General features: G+C 42.9%; 1 protein-coding gene across 2 annotated transcripts in view; it reads left to right on the top strand.

Annotated features, from left to right (window-relative positions):
• Positions 1-18,788, top strand: part of CTNNA2 (catenin alpha 2) — a 2,570,005-nt gene that overhangs the window by 2,149,128 nt on the left and 402,089 nt on the right. For both annotated transcript variants that reach the window (XM_069204683.1, XM_069204674.1), the window contains exons 10-11: positions 11,217-11,309; positions 11,583-11,739. In XM_069204683.1, coding sequence (XP_069060784.1) covers positions 11,217-11,309; positions 11,583-11,739 — 250 coding nt within the window. The remainder of the gene's footprint in view (positions 1-11,216; positions 11,310-11,582; positions 11,740-18,788) is intronic.

Raw genomic sequence — 18,788 nt, 5'->3', positions numbered from 1 at the left:
CCATTCCTGTGGGTGTGGCTGTTCCCAAATGGGTCTCAAATTGAGGCCTGTTCGTGAATATTAATGAGGCAAGTACCTTGCAACCCGTTTGGGAATCGCAAACAGTATCCGAGACAGGCATTCACGATTTTCTAATAGCGAATTGCAAAAATTCGATATTAAGAAATTGCAAACCATTTTTTCTTATATCTGGCCCCTAGAGCGATTAATAACCAAAGAACCAACAGCTAACTCAGACCCTTGTGTAACATTTATTTTACAATGGGTGACAAATGTCGAGGGTGTATCCCATTTGGCTGCTCTGCATACAGCTGCTACAGAAACCCAAGCAGTCGACCCAAGAGGTGGCCATTGCTCTATCAGTGTGGGCTGACCATGTGCCAGGAAGCTCTCTATTAGCTTCCTGACAAGCAAAGTGACTGCCTTAACCCACCTTGCCGAGTTGGATGTAGACAGCTTGTCTTTCACGCTTCCATCCGCAGGAAAACGAGTGTTAGTGATGTGCGTGCAGGGGGCCTGTATAAAAGCCCACAGATGCGCTCCAACTTAAAACAGGAAGTGAGGAAGTGTGAGTGGGATCTTATGCACTTTCTGGCTATGGCAAGTGAGAAAAGCTTAGAACTAGGGGGCACATTTATACTCCGTTTGCACCGGAATTGCGTCCGTTTTTTTTACGCAATTCCGACGCAAAACTAACTCCATATTTATACTTTGGCGTTAGGCGCGTCTAGCGCCAAAGTCCATGGAGTTTGCGTCATTTTTTAGCGTGGACACCTACTTTGCGTTAATGATATGCAAGGTAGGCGTTCACGTCTAAAAAAGTGACTCCGAGGCATGTGCGCCTTATTTACACTCCCGGGCAAAATTCACGCCCGGGAGTGGGCGGGTCAAAAAAAATGACGTACGGCCGCTTTTGCGCCGTTTTTTAGCGCCTGCAAAAGGCAGACGTTAAGGGACCTGTGGGCTCTGAAGGAGCCCAGAGATGCCCTCCCATGCCCCTAGGGACACCCCCTGTCACCCTTGCCCACCCCAGGAGGACACCCAAGGCTGGAGGGACCCATCCCAGGGACATTAAGGTAAGTTCAGGTAAGTCATTTTTTTTTTTGTGGCATAGGGGGGCCTGATTTGTGCCCCCCTACATGCCACTATGCCCAATGACCATGCCCAGAGGACATAAGTCCCCTGGGCATGGCCATTGGGCAAGGGCGAATGACTCCTGTCTTTGCTAAGACAGGAGTCATTTCTATGGGGGTTGGGAGTGAAAAAAAATGGCGCAAATCGGGTTGAGGCGAAAAATTTGCCTCAACCTGACTTGCCCCATTTCTTGACGCCCAAGCCCCATATCCCCCTACGCCGGCTCTGCCTGGTGTACGTCGTTTTTTTCCACGCACACCAGGCAGCGCCGGCGGCTAACGCCGGCTAACGTCATTGATTAAATACGGCGCCCACATGGCGCTTCAGAATGGCGTTAGCCGGCGCTAATTTTTTTGACGCAAAACTGCGTTAGCGCAGTTTTGCGTCAAAAAGTATAAATATGGCCCTAGGTGAGCAAGTGTCAGCAATGCGTAAGGAATGGGATGAATAAAGTGAGCGGAGATGACGAGGAGGTAATGCCTTATGCAGGAGCAGCTCTTTAGTTTTCTTTGAATGACACCACATAATGGAGTTAGGTGCTTCTGTATATTTCTATATCAATCTTTAAGCCGTGTTAGCTGCATGCAAATGCACCGCTCAAAGACGCAGCCCGCCCAGAGCACATCAGCCAATGGCGACATGAGAAGCTGGCAGACTTCTAATCAACAGAAACCCCGCATTAGAATATGGCCGGGACTGGCACGCGCGCGCGCGAGCCTCCGAGGCCCAGGTTGCTTTGCTACCAGAGGCCGCTGACACAGTGATACATGCAAGCCACGTCCTAAATAACCGTGAAGTGAAATGGCTTCGCGGAGAACAGATGGATGCGGGCTTACACGGCGATGCACACTGGAGACTCGAACAGATTAATACCACGGGGGGAGACTGGAGGAAAATTGGAAAGATGGGGGCATTTGAGCTGTGGCATGAATCATTTCCAACTGGTAGCTTCGCCTGCAGGCACGATGAGCGCTCAGACGCACTTCTTAAAAATGCCTCTGTTTGTTGGAATGCAGATGTGAATCACGGATCGCTCTTCTCTAATAAAAGCTTAACGTGCATGTTTTAGCAATAATTAACGTGGAAAACTTATCCTATGAAAACTGTTATTAAACAATTAGACAAATAATACAAGCCATGGCACAAAGGCACCCGTGTACAATTTCCACGGAGAAGATAATACATGTAATAAATGTGCAAGAAAGCAAACTTATAGACTGAGAAACTTTTAACGGGTCAGATGTCGAGCTTTGTCTCGCGATGTTTTGTTAGAAACGCTTATTTTGTGTTAAATGTCAATTTTCAAGAATATTCCACTGAATTAACAAACGCTCCCATTGAATCCTCTGATAAGAACGCTAGAGGGTTTCTAGTGCACGCCGTAGAGGGACCACAGCCGTTGGCACTTTGGAACGGTTTGAACAATACATTTCGAATGAGCAAATGTGTTGTTCTGAAAGGGTTCTAGTCCGTTAGTGGACGTAGATTGAAGCTATTTTATGAAAAATAGCCATGGGTCAAACGTAACTAATTTGCACAGCTTTCTCTCTGCTAATTTTTTTGTGTAAAGTGGTGTCGTGTAAATAACTAATGACAGTAATTCAAATTCTGCAACATGAACCTGATTCCACCCCTTACTTGCAGTATGGATGCTCTACTTGTAATATTTCTCTTCCTGCGATGCCGACGGGTGTCCAGACCTGTGCAGTATGTAGTAGCCTTTCTGCGTTATTCATGTGCGCTTTTGTCGTTCATCCCTTATATCGATCCCCTTTTTTATGTTACTGTGCATTGGCACTTAACTGCGCGGCCCCCCTCCTTGTCATGACGTACTTCCTGTGCAGTGTTACATCACTATTGTTATTGGAACTAGCTCCTGTCATTCACAGTTGAGCTGATGACAAAGTCTGCAAAAGCTCAATGAAACATGTTTAAACACATGTAATATGTATTGTCTTAGGCACGTCTCTCTCTCTCTCATATATATATATATATATATATATACATATATATATATATATATATATGATAATATAATGTAATGTAGTATAATATGATACAGTACAATACACTGTGATAATATATATGTAGAAAATCCTGTCACAAACCTCCTCATTACAGTTGACTCATGACAACTCTAGTCCTCTGTAATAAGAAAATTACATATCTGCTCAACTGTGATAAGTTTTACCTGTCTAGCACACACTTTGGTTCATTCACAATCCCTCTGTGGTAACCTCTCCCCGAGGATACATTATCCAACATATAGTCTGCATTATACTTCACTTGACTCCCCTTCTGATGGTATCTCCTCAGTAGGTCCTATAGACTCTGTCACTCCATCGTCACAGACACGATGGTCAGTTCGTAGCTTACAGATCCAACAATCTCGCAAATTCTGTTTCTCCTGGCTCTTTTAGCTACCCTCCCTCTCTCTGAAAATCTGGCAACTCACTGCATCCACCCTATAGACTCCTTCCAGGCAATCTGGAAAGCCTTCTTCTCCTTCAGAATTTTTCTTTTGGAATGGATGGAGGCCATGGGAGTTAGTACATTTTTTGAAGAAAACCACTGATGACCTTTCCATTCTCAGACCAATCTCTCTTCTCCATTTTGGAAAAACATGAGGATACAATTCTATTTGTCCACTGTTGAATCAGGATTTCAACCTCTACGTGTGACTAAATCTGCCCTTGTCGCTGTCGTGGATGGCCTTCGAATGGCAGCTGACAAGGGCGACTTTGATGCCCACAGCTGCCTTTGACACCACCTTGCATGAGATCTTGATTGCAAGGCTGGAAGAAATTAACATCAGGGGGACTGCTCAGAGCTGATGCAGTTCATAAATTAACAATAGAACTCAAGCAATCCACCTCCCTCCATTTCAGTAAAGTTTAGGTCAAGGGATTCCATAGAGGATTTATTTAAGCAATACTTTTTGCAACCTATACCTTAGACCACGGGTCTTCAAACTGGGGGGGGAGGGGGCAGCTCCCTCTAGGGGGGACTCAAATGATCCCGGGGGGAGGGTTGCCAGGCTTGGCCAAAAGAAGCATTACACAGATAAATGTGTTTTGTTTTAAGCAGAACCATGTTATTGCATTTTTTAAAAGGGAACAGTACTTAACTGTAATGTTTGAATACATCTAGATATATTTAAACATTGCCATCCCTAGAAAATATTTGTGAACAATTCTGAGGGGGGGGGACAAAGATTTATATTTTTCAACTGGAGGGTGAAGCACTAAAATGTTTGGAGACCACTGCCTTAGACCATTAGACCAATTGATTTGTGATCAATGTGTCATCCTCATGAATTGCACAGATGACACCCAGCTAATTAGTGGATCAAACCTCTCCTGCACCCTTTGTTACTTTTCATCAATTGATGTGCAAAATTACCAACTAGCCACCCAAAATGCCCTCAATTTTAGTGGTGATCAGATAGAGACGTTCTGCTGCTCTAAGAGTAAGATATCTCAAGCACTAACTTATGACTTCTAGACTTCTCCGAGGGAATTCCCTTCCTCCTCTTCAATTGCTGTAAGAAATCTGGGCTTTCATTTTGGCAGCAATCATTCCCTGACTTCTCAAATTAACAAAATGGCATCTACTTGCTTCTCTTTATTGAAAATACTGTCTTTGCTCCCATCCCTTGGTGGTGCTGGGTGCGGGCAATTTTGATCAGGTTGTACAACGGGAAATCCCTGTTCCTAGGGTTCCCAGATTATTTAATTAAGAGACTGTACAGAATTTAGACTGCAGCAGCCTGATTGGCCCTTACTATACTCTGCTACTCATCAGCCACTGCCACGCTGGTCAGATTCCAATGGCTTCCTTTGCCTAAAAGGATCCTCTTTAAATCTCTTTGCATAGTGCATAGATCTATTCAATAAGTAGGACCCCTATACCTGGAGTATAAATTCCAGCTCTACTATTTGACCCTCCACGTGCTATCCTATGAAGCTAATCCTTTGATACAGCCTAACTTCAAACAGTCACGGTATTCTCGGTTCAGACATCCGACCTGTGGAATAGCCTGCTACCCTCTTTGCGTTCTATCTCAGGCATGTCCTGTTTGAGGAGACTCTTAAGTACTCACAGCTTTTATACTTCATGTGCTGCATGTATGCAGCCAAACTACCACATTCCTGTGAAAGAGCAAGGCATCAAGGCCCATATTTATACTTTTTTAGCGCCGCATTTGCGCCACTTTTTGACACAAAAATGGCGCAAACTTACAAAATACAATAGTATTTTGCAAGGTTGCGCCATCTTTGCGTAAAAAAGTGTTGCAAATGCGGCGCTAAAAAAGTATAAATATGGGCCCAAGTGTTTGATCAATGTGTGGGAAGGGTGATGGTATGACGATGTACAAATTAAAATGCCCTCAGATGATTTTTGAAAAGATATTGCAAGTCACCTTGGAGTACCATGACCTTAGAAAGGAATTCAGCCTTTGCCGCTCTTCTGGACATGGTCTGTGATAATGTGAAATATATTATATCCTTATACTGGATGGCAGGGGCTACATTATCCCATGTATATTACTTTCATTACACATTTGTGAGTTTTATTGTATACAGTTCAATGGCACAGAAACTGATATTTCACCAGAAACAAGAAATAAGGGAAATAATTCACTGGTCTTATGAAATCATGGTCTCATCATATTAATGGCAGCTCCTAAATCACTCTGTACATCTTTACCAGTCAGGGCTACTAGGAATATGCTGCAAGGGTCTTTAAATTATGCCACTAGGTAATCTAAATGATATGGCAAAAGGAGAAAATCTATAGCACATTCTCTGTGAGCTAAAAACAATGTTCTGTAATCTCCATATTATTGGCAATTTATGTGGTAAATATGGTAAATCCATGATTAAGTTAGAAATGCTGCAGCCACAGAATTACATAGATCCACTGCTCTCAACAGTCCATTGTTTTAGCATTATTTTATGTATGAAAAATAAACCAAAACTTTCACTTCCCAATAAGTGTTCATTGTTAGCTGCTATTTAGAGAAAATCGATGTTTTTAAGTTAAATACAACAAATAAACTTGTAATATAAAATACATACTGATTGACGTGCAATATGGTTCTATATTTCCATCTCAGGGTTCTGAGAAACAGATAGACACACACACACAGACACCCCTCCCTCCTGCCCCACCCCCCGCCCCCCACCAACTTGAGAAGGGCTCCGGCTGCTCTTACAATAACGCACACAGCTTCCCACTCATGCAAAGAATGCTCAAACACTCCTGTAGGTGCAAACGCCAGATTATGGTCAAAATAAACTGGTGTTTGCACCTACAGGAGTGTTTGAACATTCTTTCTGTGAGTGGGAATCTGTGTGCGGTTTATATATGTGCTGATTGTTGTGTGGCATAATAAAATTATAACAGAAAAAACAACCACGTTAGTGTGGCCACGAGCACTTCTATGTAGTAATGGTTCAGATCTTATTCCAACAGAAGGGCATTGTTTGATTTGCTTATAACATTTGAACCGGTGGACTGATTTGTAGAAAATTTGCCATATACCTAGGTTGTCAGCTAAGTACCAAATACAATTTTTTATGCAGATCCAAAAAAGTTCAGGTGGGTGGAAATAGAAGTGTTTTTCTACTTTAGATTCCATAAGATATTTTTCTCATGCCTACGACCCAATCTGTCAAATACAATTACAGCAAGCTTGGCATCAAAGTAGAATTTAACTCACAAAGAGCATTTTCTTTGGCTAATGAAAATCCATTCTGTAGTTTTTGAGATGGTAGCGTTTAATAAAAGTTGCAGAGCATGTAGGAAAGGATTAACACTTTTGTATATGTCTGCTGTTTGGGCTCATGAATAATTTGTGAGTCCAAAAATTGAAAAATAGAATAGGATTGGCTAAGGGAGCCTTTTTCCCATCGTCTCTTTCAATTTGTGACACAAGAGTTTGTACCATAGATCCAAGAGTTCCTCAATATTTGATTGCCTACTACAAGATAACAATTTCGCCTGCAGCAGTCATTACAGTTCTCAGTCCCCATATTGTGCATTTCATAAAAACAATGCCAGGCCATAATGAGGGCACCCTCAAAAGACTCCCCCGAGTGGTACTTTAAAAATAATGCTGGGAAATAAGTGGGATTCGTGAATCAGATTTTTGACACAAGAATCCCTGAAACCTAAAATAGTTGGCGGGGACTACAGTACCTTGAAGGGTACCACAGCCCAGGCCACAATTTTAGATGCTGAGGATAAGTGAGTCAGAAATCCTACGTGTAATCCTGATGCAAATTTCTGGGTTTGAAACTTGTGTGGGATTCGCAAACTCTGAAAAGAATTAAGAAAAAAAGAAAGACATGGACAAAGTCCCACCACTATGGGCCAAACCTTTAGCATCTGCGACAGGTGAGGCCCTGCACACAAACCCCGAGCAGCAGGGGTTGACTGCCCCAAGTCAAGTGAGGCTCAGGATCAAATCACAGGCTAGGCTCTGCAGCCAGCCCCTGTTGTGCGTGTCCAATGATCAAGTCAGTGGGTGTTGACCATTAATGGCAGGGTGGGTGCAGGTCTTGGCCACAGGTCAGGCCCTGCAGACAACCCTCACATTATAAGCCTGAAGGCTGCACACAGTTGGGATTAGGCAGCCATATGTATTGGACACATGGCTTGGCTGCTGGCCAGGCCTTGAGTCCAAGCTCACTGTGCACAGGCAAATACCGTTCACAGCTGGACTTTTTAATTAAGTACACCATAGCAAAAAAGAATTCATGGTAAGACAAAAATATAAACTGAGGGCCATATTTATACTTTATGACGCAAAACTGCGCTAACGCAGTTTTGCGTCAAAAAAATTAGCGCCAGCTAACGCCATTCTGAAGCGCCATGCGGGTGCCGTATTTAATCAATGACGTTAGCCGGCGTTAGCCGCCGGCGCTGCCTGGTGTGCGTGGAAAAAAATGACGTACACCAGGCAGCGCCGGCGTAGGGGGATATGGAGCTTGGGCGCCAAAAAATGGGGCAAGTCAGGCTGAGGCAAATTTTTCGCCTCAACCCGATTTGCGCCATTTTTTTCGACTCCCAACCCCCATAGAAATGACTCCTGTCTTAGCAAAGACAGGAGTCATGCCCCCTTGCCCAATGGCCATGCCCAGGGGACTTCTGTCCCCTGGGCATGGTCATTGGGCATAGTGGCGTGTAGGGGGGCACAAATCAGGCCCCCCTATGCCACAATTTTTTTTTAAAAAAAATGCTTACCAGAATTTACCTTAATGTCCCTGGGATGGGTCCCTCCAGCCTTGGGTGTCCTCCTGGGGTGGGCAAGTGTGACAGGGGGTGTCCCTGGGGGTATGGGAGGGCACCTCTGGGCTCCTTCCGAGCCCACAGGTCCCTTAATGCCTGCCTTGTCCAGGCGCTAAAAAACGGCGCAAAAGCGGCCGTGCGTAATTTTTTTTGACCCGCCCACTCCCGGGCGTGAATTTTGCCCGGGAGTGTAAATACGGCGCACATGCCTCTGAGTCAATTTTTTAGACGGGAACGCCTACCTTGCATCTCATTAACGCAAAGTAGGTGTCCACGCTAAAAAATGACGCAAACTCCATGGACTTTGGCGCTAGACGCCTCTAACGCCAAAGTATAAATATGGAGTTAGTTTTGCGTCGGAATTGCGTCAAAAAAAACGACGCAATTCCGGCGCAAACAGAGTATAAATATGCCCCTGAGTGCCTCATGTACAAGGCTCGTGGTACAAGGCAGTACAGCAAGTGCTTTGCTGCGCCGCCCTGTGTCACTGGGAAATGGCAGAAATGCACTGTATATACAAGATATGGCACATTTGTGTCCTCTCCCCCTGCACTGGAGCACAAATTGCTGTCATGCACCAACGCACAAATTGCTGTCATCATGGTGCAAGGGTGTCTACATTGTGGGGATGATTGTTTTTTGTGCAGGAAGGGGCACCGACCTGCACAAAAGAATCACAAAATGCAGCACACAGAGAAAAAAAAACTAGAGAGAGATAAGGAGATTTCCCCCTGTTGTGTTACTCTTACACCACCCTTTAGGTGGCTTAGGAATATGATGCATTCCCAGCCTTGTAAATCTGGGATGCTTCAGATTCCTTTGGGTTCCAAGGGATTGCATGGAAACACACAAAGCAACAACCATGGAACACCCCTTTCACACAGTGTTGTTCACAAAGGGGGTCCATATTTACAAGGCCATGCAAAGTCATGCAAGATGGCTTTACATGGCTTTGTAAATATGGGCTGGCACACTGTGCCACCGGACCGTAACATGAATGACCCTCTGGAGGCACAGTGTGCAGCTAGGGCCTCATAAATGAGGCCCTGAGTTTTGTTCCTGGCTCAAACTTGTAAAACCTCTGCAATTTTGTAGTTTATCAATGCAGACAACACACCATAAATTGTGGCATTCAACATGCTCAAAACACAAATTTGGGAATGGCACAGAGAAACAAAAACAGGAATCTTGAGAGCCACCTGATGGGCGAGGCAAGTTCTGATATGAATCATTTGTGTTGATAACATGAAATAAATAATTTCAATAGTTATCCATGTTTAGTTGTATATTTTCAGCACAAAAATATAATGTTTGTGTGCTTTTATTGCACAAAATGCAGCTGTAAACACACCTTTATTTAAAAAGAAACCATGAAATATGGAAAATATTTCACATTCCATCTAAAATATGAGTTTCATCATCATGATGACAGACCCCAAACTACTCTGTGGAGTTTTAACATTGCCAGGTCTACTGCGCGTATGCAGCTATCAATGACATATTCATACAGCAAGATCATCTAAATTATGCATCAAGAAAATGCAGATTATGAGTCACACACTATGGCTGTATTATCTTCATTACTATGAAGTAGAAATTCCTTTTTTGTTGAAATCTGAAAACTATAAGTCAAATAGTTTAAATCCATTATTATATTCTAGACGCTGCACAGTTTCATATAAAATCACTGACACTTGCCATTGCCCTATGAGTTGCAAATAATTTATGCATGAAAGGTAAACATTCTCATTCCAATCAATACGCAATATGAGCTGCCATATGAGGAGAACGTGTTTTAACGCTAACTTCCCACAATAAAAATGTAATATAAAACAACATTACAGGTAATGTAGAAAATTCCTACATTGATATTTATTTTCCATACAATATTTGAATAATTTTAAAAATGCTCTTTGATTATGTAAATGAAGGCAGTGCATAGAAGCGAAATTACTGCATTTTTTTTGGTATACATGTATGACTTCCTCTAGAAAGCCTTTCTTCCTGTAAAACTAATTCTCCCTTTGGACAGACCATGGCTGCACACAGACCACAATGTTTTTGGAGTTTTTGGTTATTCTGTAGTAAAGGTGGGACACTGCTCTGTTGTCCTAGCAGCAGTTGGAGTCTCTGAATAACATACTAGCTGGGAAAAAACACACAGCAACAGTGGCGGCTGGCTTGTGTTTACAAGGGGTGGGGAGGCAGGAGGAGGGGGGGTTCAGTAATAATAAAATAAAAAAGGCACTTACCTGAGGACCGTCTCATCTCTCGTCGTCTCTTCTAGCTCTAGAAAACTGCACTAGCCAATCCGGGCACTGCTTTCATGCTAGTAGCCAGTACGAAAGAAGCATCAGGATTGGTGGGAGCGGCCTCTCTCAGCGCTCACAAGAGCACTGGAGGCATGTGCTTTCTGTAACCCAGCTGGCTTAAGACAGCTGGGTTAGAGAAGTTTAAAGTGCGTATGTCAGGCTGATCGTCGCAAGAGAGCCGGCCAAAGGTACATGCACACTTTAAACAAGTGTACAGCTCCCTGCTGCCATTCAGCGGCAATTGACCTGCCCTTTCCTGTCCCTCTGTTCAGGACGGGGTGCTGAAAAATAAAATGGCAATAAAGAAAGTTTATTTTATTCTTCCATTCTGGGGGCATTTATTTAGCGGGCGATGCTCCTCTGCTATAGTGGAGGGGCTGACCCTGCACAGCAGGGCTTAAATATTTTTCAATGGCTTACTGCCTTCTTGAAAGTTAACTTGCACAATTTTACTGTCCTTTCTGTTTTTTACAGGTTGCTAACTTGGCCTGCTCCATCTCCAATAATGAAGAAGGCGTGAAATTAGTCCGTATGGCAGCAACCCAGATTGATAGCCTGTGCCCACAGGTAGGTGTGAACCGTGCCAGGAAATAAATGAAGACTTAAAACATTAGCAAGCAGCTGCTACCTGATGTATATATGCACAGAAAAATGCCTATATAAGGAAAATTACATCTTTTTTGTGTGCTTTCACCTTAGGCTGCTTCAAATTTTGAGCAGTGAAAAAGATTAATTGAATCTTGCCAAAAACAGATGTGGTTTATTTAGCCTTTAATCAGTGTATTTTTTCTTTAAGAAGAATGTATACGCTTTACTCTAAAATGATTTTTCCGATTCCAGGTAATAAATGCTGCTCTCACCTTGGCTGCCAGGCCGCAGAGTAAGGTAGCACAGGATAACATGGACGTCTTTAAAGATCAGTGGGAAAAGCAAGTTCGGGTTCTTACTGAGGCGGTGGATGACATCACTTCCGTGGATGACTTCCTGTCTGTTTCAGGTACCTGAATTAAAATATTTAAAAATTAATCTTACTAATTCTGTTGCAGGAAATCAGTGTCAATGGGGAGGTGACTGTGTGGTATTCCGCTGGGTCACCACAACACAAAGTTGGTCTCAGGCAGGAATGCACTCCAAGCGCTGTAACTAGTGGATAATTGTTTTCCTGCCCCCTTTCGAAATTTTTGAGAAAACTGTGATTATATTAAATTATCAGAGGAGAGGGAAAGATCTGCTTTTGCAACTTCGTCACACCTGGTGTAAGGTTTTTTTTCTTTTCACCAGCTGCTTCACGGGTACTTCTGGAGGCTTACAATGTTTCTCCATCATAAAAAGGTATAATGATCAGAACTAAAAATACCTCAGTAATAGGAATATCTAATGATGGAGGGGGGTGTTGGCAGTAAGTTTGAAGGGGCAATTGGGAATAACTCTACAGAGGGAGCTTGGAGTTGTTTTATTGGATGCTGCAGTGGCTGGGTTTCTAGTGGGACATGAATTCTAATTCTCGGAGGTCACTTGACAGAGTATCTTATGTGACCATGAGGGAGAAATCTTCCTAATCCCAGAGAACAAACCTGGGCCTTGTAAACTTTTGTCGGACAGCAATCCCTGCACAAGAAGTGGTACTAGTGCTGACACAGTTGATGGTACTCCACCCCAACAATTTATGAGGTAATCCTACAAACATCTCACTTGGTAAGCATGGGCCGTTGACAAAACAATGACTAGTCAAATTTAGCTTTTGTCCTATTTCACTAACAAGAAATGTGCATCAAGACTTTAAGGGTTTATCTATCTGAAAAGTTGGCAAAATCGTTCTTTTTGCTTAAATCTTCTTGACACAGAGTGAGGGTCTCTTCTCTTCGCAAGAGTAACGGCCTGTATTTGAATCACTAACCCAGTACACATTTTTTAGACAGCCTGAGGTTGCAACCAGCAGTAAGGTCATAATAACTACCTTTTGCTTCGTTTCATACTGTTAGAAATGGGGTCTTTGGTTGACAGTCAGGTTACCCCCTGTTCAAGCAAGGACCCTCACTCTAGTCAGGGTAAAAGAGAATCACCCTCAGCTAACCCCTGCTTACCCCCTTGATAGCTTGGCAGAGCTGTAGGCTTAACTTCAGAGTGCTAAGTGTAAAGTATTTGTACCAACACACACAGTAACTTAATGAAAACACTACAAAATGACACAACACAGGTTTAGAAAAATAGGAAATATTTATCTAATGCAAAGCAAGACCAAAACGACAAAAATCCGATATACACAAGTCAAGTTCTGAATTTTTCAAGATTAAACTCAAAAATAGTGCTTAGAAACACAAAATGCTTCGATGAGGTGTTAACATGGTGTTGTGACGGAGTCGTTCCCAACAAGCCGATACCAGCGGCGCCGGACACGGAGTCGTGTAGACCCCCCAAGCACAGTACCTTTGGTGAAGAGTGAAAACAAGTCGATGCGCGAAGTCGGGGATCACGGCGTCAGTGCGAAACGTTGAATCCGCCCACTTTGAGTGGCGTCAGTCACGATGTGGTGCAGCGACTTCCACGGAGTCGTGGACTTCAGCGGGGCTGCAGTGGCGTCGGGCCTGCGAAGGTCGTCACTTTCCAGCAAAGATCACGGAGTCGGTTGCAGGCAGTGTCACCGGATTCAGCAGCGCCGTTGGTCCGAAGTCGTCCGAAGTCAATTTCCCTGGATTCCCACCAGCTTTCCTTTCAAGGGCCCAGGGACAGAATAGGGCACCACTTGTCAGAGCAGGAGTCTCTCCAGAGACTCCAGGTGCTGGCAGAGAGACGTCTTTGCTGTCCCTGAGACTTCAAACAACAGGAGGCATGCTCTAAATCAAGCCCTTGGAGATTTCTTCACAAGATGGAAGGCACACAAAGTCCAGTCTTTGCCCTCTTACTCTGGCAGAAACAGCAACTGTAGGATAGCTCCACAAAGCACAGTCACAGGCAGGGCAGCACTTCTCCTCAGCTCTTCAGCTCTTCTCCAGGCAGAGGTTCCTCTTGATATCCAGAAGTGATCTAAATTCTGTGGTTTTGGGTGCCCTTCTTATACCCAATTTCTCCTTTGAAATAGGCCTACTTCAAAGTAAAGTCTCTTTTGAATGTGAAATCCTGCCTTGCCCAGGCCAGGCCCCAGACACTCACCAGGGGGTCGGAGACTGCATTGTGTGAGGACAGGCACAGCCCTTTCAGGTGTAAGTGAACGCTCCTCCCCTCTCTCCTAGCACAGATGGCTCATCAGTAAATGCAGACTACATCTCAGCTCCCTTTGTGTCACTGTCTAGTGTGAGGTGCAACCAGCCCAACTGTCAAACTGACCCAGACAGGGAATCCACAAACAGGCAGAGTCACAGAAACGGTATACGCAAGAAAATGCTCACTTTCTAAAAGTGGCATTTTCAAACACACTATCTTAAAATCAACTTTGCTAAAAGATGTATTTTTAAATTGTGAGCTCAGAGACCCCAAACTCCACAGGTCCATCCGCTCCCAAAGGGAATCTACACTTTAATCAGATTTAAAGGTAGCCCCCATGTTAACCTATGAGAGGGACAAGCCTTGCAACAGTGAAAAACGAATTTAGCAATATTTCACTGTCAGGACATATAAAACACATTACTATGTGTCCTACCTTAACCATAAACTGCACCCTGCCCTTGGGGCTACCTAGGGCCTACCTTAGGGGTGTCTGACATGTAAGAAAAGGGAATATTTAGGCCTGGCAAGTGGGTACACTTGCCAAGTCGAATTTACAGTTAAAACTGCACACACAGACACTGCTATGGCAGGTCTGAGACATGATTACAGAGCTACTTATGTGGGTGGCACAACCGGTGCTGCAGGCCCACTAGTAGCATTTGATTTACAGGCCCTGGCACCTCCAGTGCACTTTACTAGGGACTTCCTAGTAAATCAAATATGCCAATCATGGATAAACCAATCAACAATACAATTCACACAGAGAGCATATGCACTTTAGCAGTGGTTAGCAGTGGTAAAGTGCTCAGAGTTAAAAAACCATCAGCAACAGGTCAGATAAAAATAGGATGCAGGAGGCAAAAAGATTGGGGATGACCCTGCATAAGCAAAAAAGTCCAACACATACCAATGCTGTATTCTAGACTTGGAAAATCAGCAAGAGACGTAGGGGGCACATCAAATTAAGAACACTTAAAGCACACGGTGACCTCGTCCCATTCAATGAATAGTTGTACACTTAGAATACATTTTGAGGAATGATGAAGAAAATTAACAGAGTACTTTCCATTAAAGTAAGATGATGCACATTGGAAAGGAAGGCCCAGATTTAAGATAGCCTAGTGCCTCCTTGCTCCATATTAGCGTAATTTGTTTTTACACTAATGTGGCCCAACGAGGCCAAATTTGCTGTGCCATATTTACAAAGTGGTGCAATGCATGCTTTGCGCCACTTTGTAGCCCCTTGTGCCACATTATGCCTTCACCAGGCATAATGTATGCAAGGGGGGCATTCCTCTATTAGGGGGACCTCAAAAATGGTGCAGTTGAATCTAAGCAATTCCACTGTGCCATTCTTAGTGGCTATTTTTAATGCCTACACAGAGCAGGCTTTAAAAGGGGCACACCACTGTTTTCAATTGGCCTCTATGTACTCTGCAGAATTAGCGCCAACATTTTGGCGCTAATCCTGCTCAGTACATCAATAGCATAAAAATTGTTGACGTCACTGCCCCTACCCTGGTCCATTGTGTGCTGTATATTAAATACGGGGCACACATGGTGACGGTAGGGGGGCGCTAAGAGATGTAAGAAAAGTGGCGCTGCAATGGATGTAGCACCACTTTTCTTAAATTCAGGACAAATTGTCTTTGGTTTATGAAATGGTAAACTGCTCACTAAACCTTTCTCACTCTGGAAATGGTGTGACATTTAGGGCCTGATTACGACCTTGGCGGAGGTGATTACTCTGTCCCAAATGTGATGGCCAGTCCGTCTGCGATGCTACAAGTTCTATAGGATACAATGGAACTTGTAATACGGCGGGAGGGATATACGTCACAATTCAGACGGAGTAATCCCCTCCGCCAAGGCCATAATCAGGCCCTTAGTCAGGACACAACGCCCTTGAAGGGTGAGAAGGGGATCGGAACAACCACAAGCTTCATGAGAGTGTAGGGGAAAAATGGTGTCCCTGAGAAGAAACTAAATAAAAGAAAAAAACATGTGCACGCGCACTTGGGAGCTGCCTTTTCCCAATGCATAATTGAAAGGTGTCTAACGTTACACATTGGGAATTTACAACTCCTCAAAATATCACATTATATTGCCAGAAAGGCTCTTGGAGAATTCAAGCTGGTGCAGTTTTCAAAGTAGGCTGGAGGCAATATGTAGGAATAACAAAACGTAGTAAATCTGCACCTGTTCCTAGTAATACTATTACAAGTGACTGCTACAAGTGTGGATTTAATACTTCTTTTCTCATTCTTTTCTGTCACCTGCAGCTCTCACCATTCACATAATGGCATTCTAAAGTAAACGATGAATTATGATCCATTCTGAGCAGACTACACTAGCCATAGACTGAAAGGAGGTCGCAGTTCAAAAGCAAAAGAGGCAGGAAAATGTCTGACCTACTGGATAGAGGGATAACCCGGGTTAGATGCATTCCTAATCTGGGTTGTGTAATCACTTTTTTATGACAATCACTGGAGAAGATACCATATGACAGAGATATTGTGCTCTAAATATTGTTTACTAAGCTATCATCAAGCTATTGGCTGTAGATTTTCTATCATTAAGTCCAATAGAGGATATTTTGTGATTATTATTTGGAACAAGGCATTTTTGTTAGTCAATATTTTGGGTATGCTAGGCAGGTACCATACTTTTCTACTATATATATATATATGCATATATATATATATATATATATATATATATATATATATATATATATGTATCTCCGCATCTCTCTCCATATTGGGTCATGTTTTCTCTTAGCTGCTTACAACCACGTCATTCTGCACTATGTACAGCATCTTATGGAGGGGTTTGTTCGTGCTACATTTAAGAACTGCTTTTTGAAGATTTCAGATTGTTCTTTTATCAAAATCCCCCGGACCACTGAGTCCGATACTTCAAATCACAAAATAATGGAGCAGCGCATGTTTAAATCTTGGCCAAATGGTTGTGTTCGCCCAATAGGCTGTCCATCCTATGGGTGAAATCCAGCAGGAAAGAAACATATCCGAAGAATGCAAACCTTCGCGGGTTAGTTTTGCAGTGCCTCGGGAGACACGAAATGTAATTAACAGAACATTGTTTCAAGAGACTGATCACTGCGGCCTTTTCAACAATCTAATTTTAAAAGAAAAATGAGATATCCAATGCTGTCCAGGCAGATATCGGAGGTAACTGCTCGCTACTGACATCTGCCTTGATTTTCAGATCACTAGTGAGATTAATGACTGTGTTCCATCATTCCAAGGTGTTAAACTGAACACCATCATATTATGTGAGAGTAACTTTTGTTATGTATAGCTTTTCATGAAAGCACAGGTGCGTTATGACGCACTGTAGAAAACCTAAGGGCATATTTAAGAGCCCCTAGCGCCATTCCAGCGCCACATTAGCATCATTTTTTTACGCTAATGTGGCGTTGGAAGGCCAAGAGCACAGCGCCATGTTTATGAAGTGGTGCAATGCATGCATTGTGCCACGTTGTAGCCCTTTGTGCTATATTATGCCTGCACCAGGCATAATGTATGCAAAGGGGGCAAAAAAAGTGCACACGGAAATCTAACAGATTTTCCTGCGCCATTTCTTTTGCCACTTTTAACGCCTGCTCAGAGCAGACGTTAAAAGGAGGATTCCATTGGTTACAATGGGCTTCTGGATGTTCTGCAGGATTAGTGTCAGAATTTTTTATGTGAATCCTACAAAGAGCCGGACTAGCATCAACAATTCTGTTGCTAGTCCCCTAACTACCACCATGGTGCGCCGCATTTTAAATACAGCACACACATGCTGGCGTTAGGGGAGGCGCTAAAGGGCACAAAAAAGTGGCACTGCACTGTGTGCAGCGCCATTTTTCTTAAAAATGCCTCCTGATATGCTATTGCCACTTGTCACTGAATTTGACTTCGGTAATAACATTGGCAATCATAACTCCTTATTAAAATCTTGATCTGAGCGTGCTAAGATGCATAATAACCATTAATAGTGACGTACCACATAGCAATACAGTGGTCTTTCTCTATAAATACACAAGAACTCAGTAACTCTAGATGGATATGCTCAAGACTCATAATATTTACAGCCAACTCTATCTCTCACTCAAAGAAATGCCACTGATGTTCACTCCATTAACAACATTTATACCAATTCAACCAGAAGAGAAGAACTACTCTCCTTTTTAAAGAGCAACTATTTTTGTAGACACTCAACCACATACTAGACGTACATCATCAGATTGTACAAATTGTATAGCATTGCATTTCAACAAGACCATATGTTTGCCAAATATATAACTTCTACATTAATCGAAAATAGCTGACAACTTATAAAAGATTTAATCTGTGGCCATAAACCCTCCCAACAGTGGTTCTAATATAACCTTTTAAATTCTGTGAACCGTCACTTTATCATTATTGGATCCCGGGATCCCCACTGAATCATTATTGAAATCTGAGGCCCTACCCACTTAGTCATTACTGACCTATCATTGTAAATGATTTCAACGCAAAACAATAGATAAAAAAATAGAAAAAACAAGCATTCATCAAACATAAATGATAATACATTTTGTTTAATTTTCAAAGAAATATTAACATTATAAAACATTTAATAGGAAGGTTGGAGCTTTTCTAAATTCAATTTTAGCCACACATTGTCCATACTATATTCTGTTTGATGCACTTGCACTGGTACTATGAATCGGTCTAAATATCTTAATTCAATTTTTAGCCTCCAATGTCAAATTCCTTGACATTTACAGTATGTTCTAACATTTTCAGTTTTACCTTTAGCCACTTTATTTACATACACTTTATTAATCGGTTA

Source organism: Pleurodeles waltl, chromosome 1_2 (genome assembly GCF_031143425.1).
Source record: "Pleurodeles waltl isolate 20211129_DDA chromosome 1_2, aPleWal1.hap1.20221129, whole genome shotgun sequence".
In the NCBI taxonomy this organism is placed as follows: domain Eukaryota; kingdom Metazoa; phylum Chordata; class Amphibia; order Caudata; family Salamandridae; genus Pleurodeles; species Pleurodeles waltl.
This window is presented reverse-complemented; position numbering and strand designations above follow the sequence as displayed.